Source organism: Barbatula barbatula (assembly GCF_947034865.1).
Source record: "Barbatula barbatula genome assembly, chromosome: 7".
Classification (NCBI taxonomy): Eukaryota; Metazoa; Chordata; class Actinopteri; order Cypriniformes; family Nemacheilidae; genus Barbatula; species Barbatula barbatula.
Genome location: NC_136770.1, coordinates 1,787,939 through 1,812,211, shown reverse-complemented (window position 1 = coordinate 1,812,211; position 24,273 = coordinate 1,787,939). Strand labels below are relative to the sequence as shown.

The 24,273-nt window shown below is 39.6% G+C and overlaps 1 protein-coding gene across 1 annotated transcript; it reads left to right on the top strand.

The window, feature by feature from the left end:
- The first annotated feature begins 1,100 nt into the window (after positions 1–1,100).
- On the top strand, positions 1,101–21,961 carry abcc4 (ATP binding cassette subfamily C member 4 (PEL blood group)). Its single transcript, XM_079460073.1, has 30 exons — positions 1,101–1,334; positions 2,685–2,795; positions 4,765–4,885; positions 5,560–5,784; positions 6,013–6,102; positions 6,789–6,952; positions 7,195–7,320; positions 8,348–8,597; positions 9,050–9,154; positions 9,763–9,852; positions 9,944–10,135; positions 10,878–10,972; positions 11,334–11,420; positions 12,234–12,330; positions 12,757–12,963; positions 13,207–13,344; positions 13,432–13,469; positions 13,572–13,678; positions 13,757–13,903; positions 16,569–16,648; positions 17,446–17,596; positions 17,814–17,933; positions 18,020–18,130; positions 18,440–18,540; positions 18,636–18,827; positions 18,912–19,157; positions 19,342–19,514; positions 19,597–19,702; positions 19,821–19,955; positions 20,642–21,961. The coding sequence occupies exons 1-30, from the start codon at positions 1,261–1,263 to the stop codon at positions 20,729–20,731; spliced, it is 3,969 nt and encodes a 1,322-aa protein (XP_079316199.1). The 5' UTR covers positions 1,101–1,260; the 3' UTR covers positions 20,732–21,961.
- Positions 21,962–24,273: the final 2,312 nt, after the last annotated feature.

Sequence of the window (24,273 nt, the reverse complement as noted above, 5' to 3'; positions counted from 1 at the left end):
GTAGTCATACATAATGAAATCAATAAAATAGATTAATTTATATCTTTGAGGAACATTCATACATCTAATGTTTAATGCTACTAAATCATTAGTCATCATAAATGTTTTAACGTTACTCAATCCAGACGTAACTTCCGTCCAATCATCGAATTTCCAAGACCACGTGAAGGCAGAAAGTTTTGAACACGTCACAAATGTAGCGAATCAGCTCATACGGCAGCTTTATTACGTCATCAGGTTTTGTTACATAATTAAAGAAGGATAAATATGATCTTGGTATGAAAATAGGCCCTCACTATTCTTCTTTGTGTGGTTGTCAATATCGCCTTTATCAGTGGAGTGGCCACCTGCTCTGAAATCAGCGGGTCGTGGGATCTCTCATCTTCTCTTCACTATTGGAAATTACAGAAATAGAAATAAAATGAGGAAGTTCGGCACGCGCTGTTTGTAACACCATTAACATATAGGCTACATATACTTAGTGCGTAAAGTTTGCGGAACTTTTCATGTTTGCCTTTGTTAATCTAATTCGAGACGACTGCTTCCAGCACGTTGCGTAAGTGGCTCGTGTATGCACAGCTAATAAAGAACAGATGGCGTGCCTACCCATCCACACATACGCATGCGGATCTCACGGGTCAGAATGGCCGGTTAAGTTAACTTATAATGATCATTCGGTACTACTTTCGTGTCCTTGCAGGTCCTTAAAACGTGTAGTTTCACGTCTCCTTCTCACGTTCACCGCTTTCGTTCCCCGATCTGACCGGCGAATCCATTCACGTGACGTACGAATCCTACTAAAGCAAAGGTCTGATTCATGAATATTAATTACGTAACGTGCGCACCGCAGACCGGCGTTTGAGACTGCGAGAAGCTGACAAATTAATTAAGAGCTCATTAATATAAATCAAGTTGCTTGGCCGAATGAGGATTAAAAAAGGACGTGATTCGGTTTTAATATTAATATATTCAGCCTTCGCCATGGTAGCGACCCTACAATCACCATGACGTAGGTGGGAAAGACGTATATTCCCGCCCTGCTCGTTAGCTGCCAATCATAAGCGTAGGATTTACAGAAGCCTATAGCTGCTCGTTTAGGTGCGTTGGGCGGGGCTTATTTCTTCGGAGCGCAGGTCTACGGGAAGTCGCGGACATGTGTAAAGTTATACAACAGTTAATAAGGTTAATGTACCGCGCCGGTCGAGGGCTACGTGAAGACTGCCAGTGTCCGGCTGTACTGCGGGGAGGTGGTCGATCGATATGGAGCCAATAAACAAAGATGCTAAAAGCAACCCGGCCGTCAGAGCTAATCTCTTTTCTCAGATATTCTTCTGGTAAGTGTTTATCAGCCCGCGACTCTCATTGGGTCAGAAGGGGACGGATGGTTGGTCATTTGAAAGTTTATGTGCTGATTAAATGAACCTATTAATACCTTAGAAATTGAAACTAAATCCTTTACACTCGTAAGTGTACCTGGTGTTGGTACCTGAGGTAAAATGCTAATCCTCCATTTGTAAGTCTGCTTAATAAATAAACGTTTACAGTTTATAAAATGTATAATGGACTGTATTGTTTCCTCAAGTGTACTAAACTAAGATATTATTTACCCGGGATTACCTTTATCTGGGGTCTGGTCCTGCTCGCACACAGCTTTCCTTCCTCGGAGCTTTTAAAATAATCTTCCTCAGAAGATTTACATTAAATGTGCGTGTTTAAATGTATAGCTGTTTATAACAGAATATGTGATTACGTCTTATTTGAGGTCATTGGTTCAGATGTACGACCACCCGGTAAAGGAGAGCACATGTTACGTATGACGTAAGGGATCGACGTCTATAACGTACGCACACTTAAGTCACTTGCACTATTGTTTAGTCTAAATTATATCTGTTCATAGCCACCTGTACATTAATGTTCATAGTATATAGCCATCTGTATATATTGTTCACGGTACAAACCTACTGTCATATTTTCATAGAGCATACCTACTGTATAATATTTTCCTAATATTGTATTCTGTATTTATTCACCGTATGCACTTCTGGTTAGACCTAAACTACATTACACTGTACTTGTATACGTGTAATGACAATAAAGTTTAATCTAATCTAATCAAAACAATTTTACAAGCAGCCGGCTGTGTCGCAGAAATAAGCCCCTCATTGTGATACAAGACCTTCACTTTGTGATCACACCGCCGTGGCTTATTTCTGCGATAACAACCGGCTGCTTGTACATTATACTGCTAACTAGACGGCTGCTTGCCACCTGAGGAAAAAAACGTGACATGAAATGTGATTTTGAAATATTTGAATAAGCACATTTTTTACCGAATGCAGACCCTTCGCGAGGAAAGGCCGTTAACAAGGCGTGAAACGACGTTTGGTTTTATCATTTGTTAATATAATGTTATTTAAAGATATATTTACATAAAAAAAAAAACTTTGGTTACTGTGTGTTATTAGTTTCGAGAGGTTGTTATCTGGGAATAATGAACCTGCAAAAGTCTCGACTGGCCAATCAGAATCAAGCATTCCAACGTGCCGTGTAATAATGTCATTTTAAAGTGCTTGCCTTGTTTTTGTAGAATGACTGCTTTCACTGTTGTGAAGCACGCCGTTTGCTTCTGTCATAACTCATAATTCAGCATCTTTCAGTGTTCACGTTCTCTGTTTTGACATCAGCTGGCTGAACCCTCTTTTCCGCATCGGATCTAAGCGACGACTGGAAGAAGATGATATGTACAACGTGCTTCCGGAAGATCGGTCTGAAAGACTTGGGGAGGAACTACAGAGGTGAGTGAGCCGCTGGGAATAACACGTGACCGTACAACAGGGGGTTCTAAACAGACCCCTGAAACCTTTGTGTGAAATGTGAAAAAGCCAAGCCGGGGTGGTTCCCATTAAGCAGCGTTGGGATGGCGATTGGCCCCATTGGTTGGTTCATTCTTTAAAGGGATACTTCAACCAAAAAGGAAAATTCTGTCATTACTCACCGTTAGATTGTTTCAAACCTGCGTTCATTTCTTTGTTTTACTGAACACCGAGGAAGAAGTTCGGAAGGATGTCAGGTCTCACCCACCATTTTATGCCATACTGGGGGAAATAAATATTATGGGAGTCAATGGGGGGTGAGATTTGATAATCTTCCATATTGTTCTGCTAAACAAATGGCTTCGTGTTTTTATTATATTTCACCCTTAGTTTGATAATAAGGATGCTGCATGTTTTAGCCAGCACTTCTAATAATTTTCGCAGCTGTATGCCATGATAGAAGGGCACAGGATTTGGAAGGGTCATCTGTTTCTATTAAAGAAGCAGAGGTCTTGGCATAAGGAACGGAGAACAGGACGTGATGGATGTGTAAAGTTAATGCCCTGCTGGGTTTAATTATACACCATGAGTTGACGGGGAGGCTTATTTAATTATGCCAAAAACTTTGCAAGTCAGCAAAAAGACTAAATTTACCCAGTTTACTCTATATACACACTATAGTGCCAGATTCATGTTATTTCATAGAACATTGTTTGTCCTATTAATCTTTCATCAGAATCTTATAACTTGCTTCACCTTTCGAAACCTTTTGTCTTACCTTTTTGGCTGACATTACATTGTTATGTGCGCTGATGGATAATGCTACACAGAGAGGGATTTATGAATACAAAATTCAATAGCAATAATTTTTTGGTTGGCACTTGGCAGTTAAACCCAATTTGAAAACCCAGTTTGCATAATGTGTGGGAGATCAAGTTATTTCATAGTCTATTAGATTATGAAGACACTTTTCTTTGGGCACTTGTATACCAAAAACATGTATTAAATATAGAAAATAAGACAAATTTGATGTCAGACTCGTCTTGTCCGATGTTTGCAAGTGAAGCGTTTTTTTCAGTGATAGAGAGGACAGGAAGGGAAGTAGGAGAGAGAGAAGGGGGTGGGATCGGGAAAGGAGCACGAGACTGGAATCGAATCCGGGTCGCCCGATGGTCAACCGTGTTATATTGACGTTAATGTTTAAGGGTATCTGTCGTTTGGTATTTGTTCTTTTAATGCAGATTTGAGTATTTTATGAACCGTTCACAAAGTTCGCTGTTTAACTGAGATTTTATTCACTTTACTATCAATTTAGAGTTTTTCACCTTGAGGTTTATTACGTGAAAACAGATAAGCAGATAAATCATTCACTAAGCAGTTATGAAAACCACAAGCATTTTTTTTTCTCTTGTGGAAACTGCCTTTCATTAAAACAACACCGCCATGGACAGTTTTTCTCCGGCTTCAGATGATGAGCTTTAAAATGGATCAGTTCTGGTTCATTTAACACAGAGCTTTGGTCTGTGACACTCATTAGTGAGGCTTTATTGCCATCCACAGCGTGGTGAAGCCATGGGGCCAAAGCATAAACACAAATGTTCTGCCTTGAAGATGTCGAGTGTACGTCTGCTCTGGCTGAACTCTGAAGATAGCTTAGCTTACGATATTTCCTTGCTTCTTTTACCTTCTCTAAAACAACAATAGCAAATCCTGTAAGAAGCGTTTTATGTCTTGTGCCTGATGACATTTTGTGCTGTATAACATATATGACACTCTTCACGTGGCCTGTGTAATTTACACTCACGTGACCCCTTCACCAGGTGACCCTTGTGGTCCAGAAATGTTGATGTCATCCTTTTTTATCTTGTTGTGTAATAAATTGCAAAATATTTTAAAGCCACGTTATTTTCATGGAGTGGGTCTGTCTGTGTTTTTGATTTGATATTGACAGATACTGGGAGAAAGAAGTGGAGAAAGCCAAAAAAGAACTGAGGACACCCAAACTAAGCAAAGCTATTATCAGGTGCTACTGGAAGCCGTATGCATTACTGGGCATTTTTACTTTTACAGAGGTGCGTTGTGTTTTACTAAACTAAGGCAGCGAAGCTTTCTTTGTGACAGTCTGCATGTCTACACCATGTTTAGTTTCACTATTTAACAAATATATCTCTGACTAATGTTTAATGACACAGTACAATCCTGTAAACTCTGTCTTAATGAGTCACACATCTGATGTGGTCGAACAAAAGTGTTGCACGTGGGTTATTTTCATAAATAGAGCATAGAGGTCTGTGTGAAACTGCATATAAACTAATGTTTTCTCACACATCCATTACACTGAAGGTACAGGAATGATTTGAACAATTATTTACTATTCTCTATTTTTCCAAACCTAAATACATTTTTGGATGAAGATGTTTTGCAAAACGTCCAAGCAGCTCTTTTCCATTATTCCACATGATGAAGAATGACAAAAATCCCCTGAAACTGAAAAGCTTTAAAAGGCTGGTAATGTTTTGTACTTTTCTCTTGTGCTTTTTGCACCCGAGTCGAGAGCAAGAGTTCTTCGTTGAAGAACATCTGGTAATGAGTTGTGTGGACATTCTGTGTTTCATTTAAAATTGGTTTATTAAATGCGGGTGAATGAAACTACTACAAAATGAGAAGTCAAATCTGTTCAGTTTAATCACAGGTACAAAATGTGCACAATATCTAATTTTCTTCTCTCTTTTGTCGTCTTTTATAGGAGACTATTAAGGTGGTGCAACCAGTGTTTTTGGGAAAACTCATTCAGTTTTTTGAGCGCTATGACCGCAATGACACGGCAGCGTTGAACGAGGCTTATGGATACGCAGCGGGCGTCTCTCTCTGCGTCCTGTGTCTGACATTAACGCACCACCGCTACTTTTACCACGTACAAAGAGCTGGAATGAAAATCCGCATCGCAATGTGCCACATGATCTACAAGAAGGTCAGACTTTCCCCCAAAAAATGATCTTAATCTGAATAAGTACTGTGGGAGTACCTGTATCAAATAATAAATTTGAGACCCAAAGTGATCATAATGTTAGTTCCAAATTACATTTTTATTGGAATTCAAAGATCTTAAGAGAATACTTACTACTTGTGTGGTTTTGTACAACACTAAAGTTGTTGTCACAATATTTTTAACAAACTTTTGGGGAATGTTTTCTTTCAGGCGTTGTGCCTCAGTGCCACAGCGATGGGCCAGACAACCACAGGGCAAATTGTTAATCTCTTGTCCAATGATGTCAACAAGTTTGATGAGGTAGGAGTTTTCCCCAACTTTTTCACCTTCCTGTTATGGCACGGTCACAGATGCACGTTTCCTTTTTTAACCAGAGTTTCTACTTTTCTATTTTTAACCAGTGCTTTTCCGAGCATTTGTTTGGATACGAAGTATCATTCACTTTAGGTTATGAGTCAAAAGCTGCCCATATTGCGACGTTTAAAGGGACCAAAAGGACTTTTGTTGCTGTGTAACACATTGGCAACATGTATAGAACGACAAGCAAGGAGCCCAGCAGGTTAACTTAACATTTTGGGCAAATTGGAATTGTTTTAATACCAATGAAGACGGGTAGACCTGTTCAAACAGGTCAGCTCTTTTAAAGGTTTTTTAAGTTAGCCCAGTAATTCTAAAGGAGGTAGAAATGTCACGTTCCTGTATTTACCCAGCAGACATCAAAGGGATCCTGTGAAGAATTAGAGGAAGTGCATGTTTTATATAGAAAACGGCCGAGTTTAGCCGAAATTAGAACTTTGAATGTCAAGTACCTTGGATTCCAGAAAAAAACTCAAAATCTCAAGCTGTGTACAGAAAAATCATTCATGCACATAAATATTTTTTATGCACAAAAATGGTTTTTATACGCCAAAGCTTGCTTAAACTGTAGCCTGACTCATTCTCGGGTGTCCACCATTCTTTTCATGTTCTCTATATTTTTTTCTCAGTTGACAATTTTTCTGCACTTTTTGTGGGTCGGGCCGCTCCAGGCTGCTGCTGTGGTTGGCCTGCTTTGGCAAGAGATTGGACCATCGTGCCTCGCAGGGATGGCAGTTCTAGTTTTTCTTATGCCGCTCCAGACCTTGTTTGGTAAACTGTTTTCTAAGTTCAGGTATGTTCTCTGAATTACTCTTATATGAAGAGTTAGATAAAAGGGGAGATGAAAGTACTTTTTGGAAGAGCTATGGGTTAAGGCTGATCAAGATAATGTTTTTTGTATCATTATTCTAGGACAGTAAGTTACAATGTTTCTAAAACCTTGTATGAAGAGGCTTCACTTTTCAGAATTTGAAGAATCTTCATGTATTGAAGTTGAAATCCTATCTTGTATCTCTTCCTCTGTGTCTTTCTCAGGGCTGAGACTGCAGCCCACACAGACAATAGGATCCGCACCATGAATGAGGTGGTGTCTGGCATACGTATAATTAAGATGTATGCATGGGAAAAGCCGTTTGCAGCGCTGGTTAATGACGTACGAAGGTAAATGAAACTATAGGCCTGCGTATGGTCATACTATGAATACTATGACACAGTCAGCGAAATGCTTTTCCAATGCTGGAAGGTTTCGTGTGGTATTATGAGTATTAGTTTCGTAGAGTCGTAGTATATTCTATAGCAGTGGTTCTGAAACTTGTCCGTTGTACGGCACCCTTTTTGTAGAGTGCATCGCTTTGCGGCCCACCCATTATAAAAACATGTAATCTTAAACTTAGAATTTGATTAAACCAAAAACAAATTCTGTTATACGAAGCTGGAACGTCAATACTTTTGATTGGTGGTCTTATTTTTCTGATGTTTAAATACATCAAATTTATGATAAATGTCAACATTTCATATAAGGCCACAAAAGCCACCTGAATCCATTTTGGGGGCCCCCAGTTTGAGACGGCGGGAGTTACATGTACATGAGACTGTCTTATTATTTCATCACCCTCATTTTATTCCCACCTCATGACTTTTCATTTGGTAAAACGCACAAAGTGAGATGTTAAAGAATATTACATTGATGCACTTGGCCGATGCTTTCATCCAAAGCGACTTGCATTGCATTATACTATACATTTGTTTTTCATTATGTGCAATCCCTGGGATCGACCCATGACATTGGCGTTGCTAGCTCCGTGCTCTAACTACTGAGCTACAGGAAAGCTATTGACGCTGACAATGAAATAAATTGGTGACTATTTGTTTTCATTATACATGATGTCAACAATTCTCCTGTTCTGTTCATAAAGTCATAAAGGTTGCAAACAACACGATGAGCAAGTTTCATTTTCAGGTGAACTCTTTCCTTATAGAAGTTTATCTCATTTTACACTCAGCCTTGCGATGCTGGAAATATTTTATGCAATACAAACAACGAACCATTCCTTCAATCTTATCTGTGCGTTTCTTTTAATTCTTTAGACATAACTTCTCAAGGTTGATTTGGAAAGTAAAAGACTGCTTTGTTTTTCTTTGCTTGGAACGTCTTAAAAAGCTCTGACTAATGTTGTGTTTCTTTCAGGAAGGAGATCTCGAAAATCATGAGTAGCTCTTATCTCCGTGGACTGAACATGGGCTCGTTCTTTGTAGCGAGTAAAATCATTCTGTTTGTGACGTTCCTCGTGTACGTGCTGGTGGGAAACACCATCTCGGCCAGTCGCGTGTTTGTGACCGTGGCGCTGTACACCGCTGTTCGCCTCACCGTTACTCTGTTCTTTCCTTCTGCTGTTGAGAAGTTGTCTGAGGCGGCCGTCAGCATCAGGAGAATCAAGGTGAACTTCACTGTCAGATGGGCTTGATATAGTTGCTTTGACAACACAGTGTTTAATTATTGGAAAAATGCAGTTTTCTGTAAAGTGACAGTTTTGGAGATGAGAGTTTACAGTCAGACACCTGGGAAATTCTTCCAGTAATTTTCATGTTATGTGTGGCAAACTTTGCTCTCTCTGGCTCTGCTGCAATGATTCCGGTGTCGATTTCAAAGTTAGTTAATTTTAGATTTGCCTCAACGTTCCCACTGACGCATCTGATGTTGCGCAAGCCAGGACTGTCTGCTTATGGTAGACAGTAGTAATGAGCAAAGCAGATAATTTATTTCCTGCTCTGACCTCTCATTGAACCCACGTTCCTACTGCAACCACAGAAACTCGGAAGTTCTGCAATACATACGCTGTCTTTGACTGTAAAAATGTTACTACAGCAGATCTGTGGTCTCTTATTGCAGAAGTTTCTCCTGCTGGATGAGCTGGTGAAAACACAAGGTTCCATTTCTCACGAGGAGAAGGATGCATCTGTGGACATGCAGGATGTCGTATGTTACTGGGACCAGGTGAGATAAGCGTCACATGGTCATGAAAAGTGCACACGCCACACAAAAAGGCTCAAATTCGAGCTGCTGTAGTGTGCGTGAGAAATTTTTATCCAGAACTCTGTCATAGTTTTTTGACGTTACCTTATACATTTCTAATATTCAATATAACACAATTTATATATCTAATAACTTGTATTATTATTTATTTTATTATTAATGATAATTGTGAACTCTTAAATCCCTCTTATTTTATTTCATTTCATTTATTTGTTGATTTAAAGCTGCATTCTGTAACTTTATCTGTTTGCCTCTTATCTTCTATCTCCATTTGAAACATAAAATTACAGTTATTTTACAAACTTAATTTTACCTTATATGACGTCAAGCAGATTTCCATGCAAAGTCGGATTAATCAGACTGTAACTCATAACTATTAGCTTACTGTTGTGATGAGAAAGTTGAAAGTTTCGATTTTTTTCATGTACTTACTCAGTAACTGATTTAGGTTCATTCTTAACCGCAAAAGTCACAGATTAAAGATTAAAGTCATCAGCTTTAATATTTTTCGTCATGTATATAAATTCAAATAATAATGTAGTATAATATATTTGCTCACTACTTTGCAGACTCTGGACTCTCCAACCCTCCAAAATGTGTCTTTCACTGTAAAGACGGGTCAGCTATTGGCTGTTATTGGTCCTGTCGGCGCTGGCAAGGTCAGTCCCATTTATTTCGCCCTATGATTTCATAATATTCGGAAATACAAAATGACTATCATTTTGACTGCCATGTTGCTTCTCTATCCAGTCGTCTCTGCTCAGCACGGTTTTAGGGGAACTTCCGGTTGAGAAGGGCGTAATAAAGACCAAAGGTGAGCTGACATACGCTTCACAGCAGCCCTGGGTCTTTCCGGGGACCATTCGAAGCAACATCTTGTTTGGCAAAGAGCTGGAGCCCAAGAGATATGAAAAGGTCCTTAGAGCCTGTGCTCTCAAGAGGGTGAGACACCTGTTCCTATAGTTCAGCTCCTAGAGCATGACGCTCGCAAAACAGCGGTTCTGGGTTTGATTCCAAGTGAACGAACAATGATAATGTATTTGATATAAATTTGTATAGGCCTGTTTCTATAGAACACGCCCGTCATCCATCACTTTCACAGACACAAACCCATTTTTTTCCTCCTTCCATATGTTTGTTGACTGGACTCAAATATTAATACACTACATTTGAATGCATTGTATTTTTATGATATTCTCTCATCCATTTTTTTTTTCAAGAGTAAATTTGTTTGTTTGTTTTAATATTCTGTTCCATAACCATACAGTTTGCATTTACATTGACATACAGAATACAGCTATTATTAAAGGTCCGGTAGAACGTGCTGTTTCTGCCATTCTCATATTAATCTTGAGTACCTTTAGTGTAGTTTTGCATACTTTGTATCTTTAAGGAGTATTTAGTTTAATCACATTTATATTAAGATAGAGCTTTACCGTTATTTCTGAACACAGACGACCTCATGGGGCTGTGCTTGGGGGGGACTAAATCAAAAGCACACAATACATCATCGCATTATCCCTGCATAACTGTGCATGAAACTGCGTTAAATCACCCCTTTAACTATTATAATTATTACTGTTTTTCAAACAATTATATAAGTATTAATCTTAATAATATGGGCTGGTAATTGTTATTGTAACTTTTGATATAGTAAGAATGCGGCTTGAATTATGTGCTTTAGGACATGGAGCTGCTTCCTGAAGGAGACCTGACAGTGATCGGAGACAGAGGAGCGACTCTCAGCGGAGGCCAGAAAGCTCGGGTCAACCTGGCCAGGTATTTTAATTCCTCTTATCCTCAAGTCGATCATAAATCCTTTCCATTTAAGCTATAAACTGGTGACACAAACACTGTTTCTAGAAACCAAATATGATCTAACTTGAAACTTTAATTTGAATGAAATTCCTTCTAATAAATTACTGTGTGTAAGTGGATGGCATTTTAAGTCACAGAATCTTTTGAAATAGCTTGTATTAGGTTTAATGTAATGAATAACAGTAATGGTCAAATAAATGTAAATAGATTTAAAAAACTTTGATGAACTAACCCTATGAGTATAGGAGTAAATAATGAACATTATCTACTTAAAAGAATAAAACACAAATGTATTCACAAGCGAATCATCACTGTGTTTCAGGGCTGTCTATCAGGATGCTGATATTTACCTGCTGGATGATCCGTTGAGTGCTGTGGACGCGGAAGTGGGTCGTCACCTGTTTGAACAGTGAGTCTGTCCTCTCATTAAAGATCGGATAACACACACAGTTTCTGCCAATCTCATATGAATCTTGAGTACCTATACAGTAGTATTGCATAAGTTGTATCTTCCAACAGTATTTAGTTTGATCAAATTTATAAAAGGAAGATACAGCTGTACGAATACGAGCTGCTGGAGGCAGGCAGGGGGACGGAACTACAGCACGAGCAAACTATACATCATCGCATTAATCCCTTTGGGATTTTTACATAATGCACATATATAAAACAGGCATATGACTTTGTTTGACTTTCATGTCCGGCATCTTTTAGCACCTGGACCGCGCCATCTATCAGTTTCAAACGATCTTCAAATCCAGCGTTATATCTCTGTTTATACAACATCCATCACTGAAATGCTGTGAACAAACAAACACACAACTTCTCAATATCGCAAAAGTAAAGAGCTGAAGCTGCATGCCCACACCACAGCCAATCTTGATAAGCTGGTCTTCCTATTGCTCGTCAAAAAATGAGAAAATGCTCCTATGAGTGAATGCACAAACATGTTATGTCTTTACAATCTGCACACTGTTTTTGATAAGTGACAATTTACAGGACAAACGCATCATATGTTTAAAAACTAAAAACATGACCCATTATGAACTCAGAATTGTACTTGCATGCGTTTGTGAAGCATCTCGGTGTAAATTGACTTCAACTGCACTTCTAGGGTGGTTCTGTTCACACACTCCTGACACACAGATATCAGTTCAAACAAGATTTAAAAGTGTTTAGAATAAGTGATAAGCTGCTAATATCTGTTTTTATATTCCTGCAGGTGTATTTGTGGAATTCTAAAGGCGAAACCCAGAATCTTAGTTACTCACCAGCTGCAGTACCTGAAGGCCGCAGATCAGATCCTTGTTTTGAAAGAGGTGAGCCGTGGCACTGCACACTTCAATCTTCGATCTTCAACTCTTTCCCCGTCAGACTAAAAAAAGTAAACTTCACTCAAATTGAATGGCTATCAGTACATTTTCTTTAATAAATATAGGGACGAAACAATATACCAAATGAAAGAACAGAGACTCTGCTTTTAGCGAAAATCTTCATTGGATCTTTCACTATCACCTCTTAAACGTAAAAATGCACCATTTTTATTAAATAGCGCAGGTCATTAGCATTCTAATTGGCTGATTCTCATCAAATCTTGGTTTCAATATGTCAAACACGATTTTCTAAAAAACAACAAATTCCCTTTATATTCATTCGCACGATGTTTAAATGCATTCATTTCAAAGTATGTGTGGGGAAAGAGTTCATTCCAAAATGAACTACCGAACCGTCTCTTACTTTCTCAGGGACACACGGTGGCACACGGTACGTTTTCTGAGCTTCAGCGCTCGGGAGTGGATTTCACCTCTTTGTTGAAGAAGGATGAGGAGGATGAGACCTCGGGCGAGAAAGAAGCTCCCCGCTCCCCCCGCAGCCGAACCTTATCTCAGAACTCCGTCCGTTCACAGACGTCGTCGGTTCTGTCTGTTAAAGATGAAACTGATCAGCTTCCGGTAAGTGTTGGGTTGACTTGTGAACAAAATACCGCACCAAATGTTAAATGGGTTAGTGGCTCCATCTAGCGGACGAGTGTGACTTTCACCTGCAACAGTGTCGTCATGACAAAACACCTCCTTAAGATAAATGAGCTCTACACCAGACGCTAGGCTCGCCAGGGACGATAACTATGCCAAAAAAAGTTTAGCCGCTTTGTGTACATGTACGCTCAGTTTAATGTATTTGTGTTTTTGTGCAAGGTGGAGCATGTTCAAACCATGGCAGAAGAAAGTCGATCCGAAGGAACCATCGGCTTCAGTATGTACTGGAAATACTTCAGAGCCGGAGCCAACGTCGCAATGCTGATCTTCATTTTCCTCCTAAACCTCCTCGCTCAGGTACGAGAGGCAGCAGTTGTGCATCACAGAGGTTTACACTGAATTTCTTGTCACTCAATGATGTTATCAATGTCTTCTGCTCCACAGGTTTCTTACATTCTTCAGGACTGGTGGCTTGCATACTGGTGAGTGATCTGTGTGTTGTTTTTTTGCACTTTGCATGTCATTTCTTATTTGACACGCAGCAGATCATGTAAATTTGACACTAAAGGAACTATGATTGACAGGGCCACAGAACAAGAGAAGCTCAACACCCCTTCTAACACCACCAGTGGGATGAATGCTAACATCACTCAGGAGCTGGACCTGAACTTCTATCTCGGAATTTACGGAGGTATGATCAGAACCATATATTTGTGTCTCTCACTATTTCGGGACTTTTTTTCTCATTTTGATCATCTTCAAATGGCAGGTTTAACGGTGGCCACCATCATCTTCGGCTTTTTGCGCAGTTTGATCATGTTTAAAGGTCTGGTGAGCTCAGCGCAGATGCTACACACCCGCATGTTCAACTGCATCCTCAGGACACCCGTCCGGTTCTTCGACATCAATCCCATTGGTGAGTAGAACAGCACTTCCTCCCAGTGCTGAACGTGACCAGCAGAGGGCAGCACATGGCAGCATGTCTTGTCAATATGTCTCTGTCTCAGGTAAAGTTGTAGTTGTACTAGAAGATGGTTCCTACTACGAAACAAGTTCTTGATCAATGTTAGTTGTACTTTAAAACCAGCTGTAGGGGGATCCTTTTTAATACTTTTGTTGGTGTCTGCGAAGATTTTTATGGAGAAGAATGACATTTTAATTGCTTAAAACTAATATGTTGGCACGTTTATATTTTCAGACGTTTTAGCCTAGATCAAAAAATGTGTGAGGTCAAGAGATCGATTTTACTCAAGTGACCCTAAACGTTTAAACTGTAGTGTACATAAGAACATTTACACTCTCTCAGGTGGTTTTTAAGTATCTGGAAGTGATGTCCACTAGCAGATAGTAAAGCTGGACGAAGTGTTGTCATCATATTTACTTTAGATTTCAGTGTTTACATTGCAGCGTAGAGTAAACGGCATCATCCGAGGCCCTTGGTCGGGAATTGCGTATGTTTGATGTGAAGTGTTTAAACCATGCGGGTGTAAGGAGGAAAACTTTGGGTTGGTTTCTATGGGAGCTCTTATTGGCTGTTTGACTGGATATGTTCATTCTTTTCTAGTCTGTGCAAGGTTATAGCATTCTCTAAATAATCTCAAATTCAAGGCTTTCATGAGCTTTATAACTCTCTGGTTTTTGATATACCACCTTTTAAGATCAAATTTCACCTATTTAATAGTGATTTAAAACCTGAACTCATGAGAACGTGATTTGAATTTTCCAGAATTCGATTAAAATGTATTTTATTTAATTGCATGCACACTCATACATTTACAGTTTATGGGCCAAGGGTTTACACGTGTTTTTGTAAAAGAAACACACCTATATAGTAAACACACAGGTCAGAAGATGCTGATGCTCCAAAAAACATCATTAAAATAATCCAAATGACTATTGAAATGAAACAAAAGAAAACTATATAATATTTGCAGCTAATTTAGCAACACAATCGCATCTTAAAATCTGTTTCAATCATGTCTCTTGACTAGTTGTCATGTGAAATGGTGCTTAGTATTTAATTATAAATAAAGCTTTTTTTTCTAGATAAATGAATACTGAGATTTTTTGACTTACGGTTTTTCCTAAACTGTTTTGCTTTTGCTATCCACGTGCATGTCATGTCAGGCGATTAGAGATTAAATGTAATGTGATTTAAAGTTCTCATCTCGCTCTCAGAGAATTCTTTACATTTTAATAACATTTTCTGTTCGTTTCGTTTATTATCACGTGCAGTCAGATGTTCGTGAATAATACACATATAATCTGTAATTACCTCTGCTGACTGGCACAAAAAGCACTGATAATTGTTGTTTGTGCCATAATGTACAGTACAAAGTTTGTATACGACAGCTGATATGCCTATTGTATACCCAATATGTTATAGTTTTTGGACGCCGTGTGGTGACTTTAAGAGCAAACAGCCCGTGTGTGTTGTTTTTCACTGAGAGCTGCTTATCGGGGTGTTCCTGTTGATAACGTGAGCGAAAGAGCATTTACAAGTCTCAAAAGTCTAATAGATAGTTTTATGACTCTGAACGCGTCAGGTGGAGTCATTTTACCGTGGTACAGTTATCAGCAGCACGAAGCACAATTACAGCGAGAGACACAAATCTGATACTTTGTGAAAGTCACAGAAATGTTTTTTTTAATGGTACGAATGTGATATGGCTGTGATGTGAAACGACTGTTAATCCATATGTTGCATTCACCGATTCTTTGATAATTGTAATAAAGACTGGTCCTAATGCTTTTTATTTCTTCGTTCCTGGTAATCTCAACATTAGAAGCCATAAACGCTTCTGACAAATGACAAACTGATACCCAATGCGGTGCCAGTGTCAATCTAGCACGCTCTCTTTTGTTTGCTTTATTTGTGTTTAATCTCATTTATTGTCCTGCCGATCACTCAAGACATGGGTTAAAAGGCCTTTATGGCTGCTATTATTATAACCAGTGAGATAAGAAGTAAATGGAAATATGTGATTGTTATTGATAAAATAATGCGGCTGAAAACTTGGCACGTCGTGTGACCGTTAACAAATCACCTTATATTCAGCCACATTAAAGGAATATTTTACCCCAAAATGTCATCGTTTTCTCACCCTCCAGTTGTTACAAACGTTTATACATTTCTTTGTTCCTTTGAACACGAAGATTTTCTTTTTTAGGAAAGTTTGTAAGCAAGCCGTTTTGGGTCACCATTGACTTTCATGGTATTCTTTTTTCATACTATTGGAGTCAATGGTGACCCAAAACAACTTACTTACAAACTTTCATTAAAATATCTTCAATTTGTGTACAGCACAAAAAAGAAGTGAATAGAGGTTTGTAACAAAAGGAGGGTGAGCAAATAATGACAACATTTACATTTTTGCGTGAACTATTCCTTTAACATATAAAACAGTTGCCATAAAATGTTGAAATGACCATAATTGGTTGTGATGCAAAGCACTGTCATACAAAAATTTTAAATATTACGCTATTATTGTGGGTGTAATGATATATTGTGGCACGATGTATATATGTTGCTACATAAAAAACTGTTTAAAGTTTACTGTCTTCCTCACTTGTATTTTCAGGAAGAATTCTCAACCGGTTCTCCAAAGACATCGGGCAGCTTGACTCATTGCTTCCTTGGACGTTTGTGGATTTTTTGCAGGTACGTTGTGTAGTTCTGTGTCTGTTAAACCCCATGAAATATGTCGCTGACTCGGGTATATTAGAATAGCCTTTACTTGTGCCGACGTGCATTATTCGCTTTGGTAGACCAAGTGTTTTGGAGCAACAACATATTGTGGCTTTTCTCCAGACAAATGACAATGTGGTCAATATGTGGGTGACAGGCGTCACTTGAAGAGCTCAGAAGGCTATTGTCTCAAACGTGACCGTGTGAATAGTCTTTCAGTCGTTCTTTAGATCTGGAGGATCTTCATTTGGTCTCTCTTATTATGAGAAAACTCGAGTCTTTGGTCAATTGTGACCACTTTCTCATTTTTAAGCAGTTTTTTTGGCTGTATGCTAATACGCTAATATTTTTTCCAAACATAAACATCGTGTTGTCTGATGTTGCCGCCCTAAGGTGAGTTTTGAGCAGCGAGACCTCGCTCTGACGTTATTTTATTCTCCTGAACGGTGAGGACCTGATGAAACAGAAGTGCTTTTGTCAGTTTGTGTTCCTCCAAAGTCTGTGGTTATTCCCACAGTAACCTTAAGTTGTTAACGTGGTGATGATGAAGAGCTGGGCATTATGGGTAATTTGAAAGAGGTCTCGTAGTGACAGCATGATGCGGCACTTTCAGAGCAAGCTTACTGTTTTTCCCTGCGCTCTTTGATAAACGCTCGTGGTTAAAAGGAGCGACCTAAACCACAAAGTGCTTTTAATGACCCCCGCAGTCAACCGTCGTGACGCAGTATGTCCTCAGCTAACTTCCTTTCTTTAACATTATCCCCCATCAGGTGTTTCTGCAGATCATCGGCGTCATCGCTGTGGCATCTTCAGTAATACCATGGATTCTGATTCCCGTGCTGCCTCTGTTGATTTGCTTCCTGTTCCTGCGGCGTTACTTCCTGCGGACCTCACGTGATGTCAAGCGCCTCGAATCCACAAGTATGTTAAACCTTCAATTTTGGCAATTCTGTTGTACAAAAAAACTTTTTTGAAAATTGTTAATGTTTTGGAAAACCAATCTTTTACATTACAAAAATATAGAATGACATTGTAAAACCTTGTGTATCGTATCGTTAACGTCCTGTAAAGGTTTTCTGTTATTAAAATTCTTCTTTCAAAGTCCAGTGTTGACGTCTGTATATTTGTGTCTCCATAGCCCGTAGTCCAGTGTTCTCCCACCTGTCGTCCTCTCTGCAAGGCTTGTGTACCATCCGTGCCTTTAAAGCAGAGGAAAGATTTCAGCAACTGTTTGACGCCCATCAGGATCTGCACTCGGGTCTGTAAACGAGTTGCCCTGAAGTTAAGAGAGGACTGGATTTCTTCTGTTTATTTTTTGTAATGTGAATGTCACATCTTGCGCAGAGGCCTGGTTCCTGTTCCTGACCACATCACGCTGGTTCGCCGTGCGCTTGGATGGAATGTGCTGCGTGTTCGTGACCATCACAGCCTTCGGATGTCTTCTGCTGAAAGACAGTGAGGAAACCAAATAACAGCTACTTAACTCCTAATACGTGCACGTTTTTGCAGAAACACACTGCTTAAAGGAACAGTTCACCAAAAATCTTCATTTACTCATGCTCGAGTTGTTAGAAATACGTATACATTTCTTTGTTTGGTTGAATAAAGAGAAAGATATTTGGAAGACTACCATAGTAGGAAAAATGGTACTCAAAAGTTAATCAGAATGGTTTTCTTTCCCTACATTCTTCATAATATCTTCTTTTTTTGCTCAACAGAATAAAGAGATTTTCTGAGTGCTGATGGTGTGTCTTGTTCTTGCAGGTTTGGAAGCAGGTGCGGTTGGTTTGGCTTTGTCTTACGCTGTCACTCTAATGGGAATGTTCCAATGGGGCGTTAGACAGAGTGCAGAGGTAGAGAACATGGTAAGAACCTCATTTACCTTTCTTCTTACCCACTGTTCTAGGCATTTATTTACAGCTCAATTTACATTTATTGTTTGTATGATGTTTATTCTTAGATGACCTCAGTAGAGAGAGTATTTGAGTACACGGAGCTAGAGAGCGAAGCGCCATGGGAGACCCAAAAACGCCCTCCTCCTGATTGGCCGAATCGAGGTCTGATTACCTTCGACAGAATCAACTTCTCCTACAGTTCAGATGGACCTCTTATCCTCAAGAACATCTCAGCCATGTTCAGACCCAAAGAGAAGGTGAGTCCAGCACAGCAGCTTCAGGGCGGCATATCAATTTCTGTTGGACACTTGAAATGAAGCTTTCTGTTCCGCTTTCGTCAGATTGGAATCGTGGGGCGAACCGGGGCAGGGAAAAGCTCCCTGATATCGGCGCTCTTCCGTCTGACGGAGCCTGAGGGTAAGATCTTTGTGGACGGGGTGTTGACCTCTGAGATCGGCCTGCATGACCTCCGGCAGAAGATGTCAATCATCCCGCAGGATCCTGTGCTGTTCACGGGAACCATGAGGAAGAACTTGGACCCCTTTGGCCAGCACTCCGATCAGGATCTGTGGAACTCTCTTGAGGAGGTACAACCTGTTGATCATTTAGATCACTTTTTGGATCTCGCTTACATGATTATTATTTCAGGTGTAAATGATTTATTTTGACCTCGTTTTCAAATATAAACCTTAACCACAATCTGTTAACATGTGGTCTCAAAGTCCATCTGTACGAATGACTCTATGTCTACGCATGGCTGTCTGTTCAAAGGTCCAGCTGAAAAGTGTTGTGGAGGACCTGCCTAGTAAACTCGAGACAGAACTGGCCGAGTCTGGATCTAACTTCAGCGTGGGTCAACGGCAGCTCGTCTGTCTCGCCAGGGCCATCCTGAGGAAGAACCGAATTCTCATCATCGACGAGGCCACGGCAAACGTAGACCCTCGGTGAGATCTTAAACCGGAAGCTTATATATGTTCATTCCGATATGTAGAACTGAACCTTTAAGGACACGCATGTGTTCTCCAGGACAGACGAACTGATCCAGAAAACCATCCGTGAGAAGTTCAAGGAATGCACCGTTCTCACCATAGCGCACAGACTCAACACCATTATAGACAGCGATCGCATCCTGGTGAGTGTTTGGAAGCAAGACCTCCAAATAACCATTATTTTATTGGGGATTTGCAATTGACACGTACCATAGTATGAGATATCTTCGAAAATGCTGTTCTTAAAATGCATTTTCGCAGGTTCTGGATGCTGGTCGGATCAACGCGTACGACAGTCCCTACGTTCTACTAAAAGACAAGGACGGCATCTTCTACAAAATGGTTCAGCAGACCGGAAAGGCAGAGGCGGCGTCGCTGTTGCACGCCGCCAAACAGGTGAGCAAAGTCGCTCCACGCAACTCCTGTTCCTCCTTCACCGGCATCGTTAGTTTGATGCGTCCCAATGCTTGTGCCAGAGACTTACAATTCACTGCGTTTGAACGATCTCAGGCCTTTGTGCTGTCAGTCAGTATTAGTTTCCCCTCCTGAGCGTCATGTTGTTCGGCCTCCGGATCGGGTTCCCTTCTGCCTCCTTCGAGCGGTGAGCTCATTCTGAGCAGCGGCCCCTCTGGATCTGACCGCCTGGGCTTTCAAACACACATCTTAGCTGATATAAGACCACTCTGCCATTGTGTGGCATGAACAGCAGCTCAATTGAGAGTATATCTGATAGTGTGGCCAACTGTTTGTCGGCCGCGCTTTGTGTCGTCGGGACTTTCTCCGGCTATCTGCGGGGGTTGGGGGAGGGGGGGCGTGCTTGAACACCAGGTGCTTTTTCGTCCTTTTGTCTTTACGCTCATTGTGAGCCGCGGGTGCTTTGGAATACAATGCGAGGGTTTGATTACTGCATAATAACGATATTAAATAAGGGGGGATTTTTACTCGCATTCAAGCCGCCGTCCCCTGTGTTTTGAAAAGCATTGTCGCGGAATGGTTTGGGAAAAGAGCGACGCCTTTTATCCTGTTCCAGGTCTCATTAAAGGCTGGTATACATCACGCTCTTTCCATCTCTTCGTTTACAGGCGTACATGAACTGCAGTCCAGCCCACCAGCCCAACGGCTTTGCCACGTCAGGAGATGGCAGCCTTGTTATCTTCGAGACGGCACTCTAACCACCCTGTGCCCGCTAAGTGCCTGATCTGTATGGGGCACGGCTGCTTCCAGCTACCCCGGCGGGGTGATGTGGTAGAAGTTCTGCCCTCATCTTCCCCAGGTCACCACTGAGAGATCCCTGCTCGCTCAGACTGAGCAGAACTGGCCTGGGGATGTCGTCCGTAGACATCAGTGGATCCAGAGGGGAAATGGCTGTTGCTCCAATCATGCAAGATGATACAGACTTCACACACCAGCGTTATGGTTACTGCAAGAGAACTTGATTAGACATACTGATTGTAAAACATAGTTTTTATAGACGTGCCTTATTATTACGTGGTTCCAGGACTTGGGCCAAAGAGATTACAGTACAGCTCTGACAGTACAATCCGATTGGTTAAACCGGTGCCTTTTATACGACTGCCTTTCTTAAGAGGACCCTGTGCAAGACATATTTAGTTTATTTATTGTTTCGTACACTCCAGCTGCCTTAATCCTTATAATCATGCTGGAGAGTGTTTAGACCATATTAGTATTCGCTGAGAGCGTTCTGTTCATGCTGTGTTTTATAGAATGTGGATATGTTCTAACATTTGAAGCAATACAAACAAATTTGTACTATAATTTGTGAAATTGAAAGCGTGAGAATGAGGAACTGAATGTCTGGTGCGGAGGCCAGTTTAATTTGATCGTATTTTAACATCTTTAGCATTTCCTTTTCTGAGCCAATGACATTTATGTGTGTTTTTGTTTGTGGAAACTAAATAGACAACACAGTACTTACCAAAAATGGGCCCAGCACCTTAATTCAACAAATAAACAGAATTTGACTTCTGGTTGAGTTTAATGAATACAAAAATGCAATTCTGTTAATGCAAATATTTGATTAGCATTTCTTTCAATGACGAGTTCAAAAGCTCATCAAACTTAAAAGATTTGTAATGAGTGGGCAGTACAGTTATGACTGTTCTCTTCTACAAAAGCTAAAAAGCTGCCTTAAATTTTAAAGCTGAATTAAATTAGCTGTTCGAGTCACCTGCATTTAAATGATATTGAACTGAATTAAAAAATGATCAGGTTTCATCTTCATGATAATAGAATGACGAAGTTGAAATGTCATATGCTTTTTGTGTTTCATGTGTATTATTTTCCGTCGTGTTTAATTAGTATTGTAAATGTTTCATCATATCAGATTCTTGTATTTTGATTTAACCACACGGTTTCATTATTAAATCTTATTGAAAACCCAGTTGTATATATCTGTCTATATATGCACAGCTAACCTAAATTCATTTCCATACGGGTGGATTACGGCTGGAAAACCCCCTGTATCCAAGAACGGCCTCGAGCGCTGAACTTTGTCACTTTACATCTCGCTTCATAATGGCTTAAAGATTTGCTGCCGGAGGTTACGGCGGGTATTTGTTTACAGTCTGTCATCCGTGTCCCATGGTGTTTTCAGACCATGTTATGTTAAGGTATAAAGGAATTAACCTGAAGGCAAAATCTTGGATTGAGCGAGAACAAGAGGCAATGTGTTAGGCAAGCAGGCATCGAATCACAGCCTCTTGTCCTCGACATTTGTGCCTTTGTCTGTAATCGTAACCATCATCTCTAGAGTGTAAGTGATACTGTAAGCCTTTCTCCTCTTGGATGGACAAACAAAAGTGTGAGATCTTTGCGGTAGAAGATCCTATTGTGTTCGGTTCAAAGGTGCTCACAAGAAGGAATGCTTGCCTTTACTTTGCCACTGAAAAAGCACTTTCAATACACTGGTAATGCACAAAAAATTGAGAGAAGATATGAAAGGCTAGCCAGATCTATTATGATGAGAGATATGTGGTAGTCCTCCCTTACAGCCATGATCTCATGCCAAACAAACACATGGGTTACTTCACCTCTCAATCTTGTGATTCTCATCCATTTCCCAGTATTATTTTATTATAAACAAAATTAAGATATGATTTTATGAATGGAGTTTGTTTATATAACTACAGCACAGTGTTCCTGAAACTAAAGCACAGTAAAAATGCTCTTTTAATGACATATGATGTAATGGGGCATATGTGCTTAAAATACAAAATAAGAAGATTGGGGAAATGAGCGTTTCTTGGGTTAGGTATGAATGATGAAACCATAGATGCACTGATCAAATTTACCTTTGGACACCGAACTAACCCACGACACCGTTATGAACTTGAGGAAAACTATGTTCATACCTGTACGTCCACAACAAATAGGTTAAAAATACTTCGTAAAATGATTACGAAAGGTTCTGAGAAAAGATCTCCGTAGTTTTAAATAGTTTGTCCTGTAGTTACTTGTAGTTAGTATGTGCCATTTCCTTTTTTCTTTTTCAAAACAAAGGACTTAACAAAGGAACTGAAGGTAATTCTTTGAAACAAAACGCTTTCTGACATTGAAGTGCTCCGGATTGCTTTTCTGGAGCGAATTGTTTAAAGAGTGCGAGAATGGCATTTGTCATGCCTCTACCTCCATTCTCTCTGCTCGGGCACGGTCTGAATATCAGTTCCAAAGCTGCACAATGTTGATGAAGGTGATCGGGCCTTCAGAAATCACTGTGACATGGAACGCAGCTGTTTGGCTTTTCCTGCGCTGCAATCTGGTGAAAAGTGCGATGCAGATTCTGCTTGGTGCACATTAAAGAATGTTCCAGGATAAAAAGTTATTAAAGGAGTAGTGCGCTTCAAAAGTGGCCCTATTGACTTTCCATGTCAGAATAAAAATCACTATGGAAAGTGAATGGGGGAACATTTTGAAGTGAACTTCTCCTTTAAGCTCAATGGACAATATCAGTATGCTAACATTGTGACGTTTAAGTTGTGTTTCACTTTGATTTAGTTTTGTTTGGAAAGTGTATGAAGCACAGTTATTATAGTTTTTGTATTATTTAGTTTGATTGTTTTTAATAAAAATAATGGCACATATTAAACTACGGATGTTTTGTTAATTTTAGTTAAGGTTTTTGGTATATACTTTTGTCATTTTACGATTCATTTGTAAATTTTTATGTTGCTATATTCAATTAATAAATAATTTTTTTTAGTTTTATTTTTGTTTATGTTTATAAATGTAGTGCATTAAACTTATTTCAGTTTATTTTCCAGGCAAGATTTCCAATTTTTCCAATCATTTTTAGGTCAGTATTTCATATGATTTCAATGAACAGAAACGTTTTCAAAGTTTTAATTTTAATAAAGTAAAATAACCTTGTTATGAAGTTAAATTAGACCTTTTTTACTCTGATCCCTAGGAAAACTCGCAGATGAGATCTTTTTAATATGTCAGTTATTTCTCCTAGATATCAGTGAGATGAAATAGAGAGCAGATGGAAACTTTCTCATTAAAAAACTCTTCATTACGGTTTCACAAGAGAGTCACAAACTGAGCTCAGATTTGTCCATTTTGCCATCATAACTTAATATTATGGAAGATCTCAATATAAACTCAAACATTTCTCATCAAATGTACCCATCGTATTACCTCTACAATGGCGTTATTTCTCCTATATAGCAATTTTAAGAGAAACATGATACTTAAA

Excerpts from the sequence above, each read along its gene's own strand:
- abcc4 (XM_079460073.1), top strand. The coding sequence starts at position 1,261 with ATGGAGCCAATAAACAAAGATGCTAAAAGCAACCCGGCCGTCAGAGCT. Across the intron at positions 12,331-12,756 it reads AGATCCTTGTTTTGAAAGAG|GGACACACGGTGGCACACGG; the intron begins GTGAGCCGTGGC and ends TTACTTTCTCAG. Across the intron at positions 13,470-13,571 it reads GACTGGTGGCTTGCATACTG|GGCCACAGAACAAGAGAAGC; the intron begins GTGAGTGATCTG and ends TATGATTGACAG.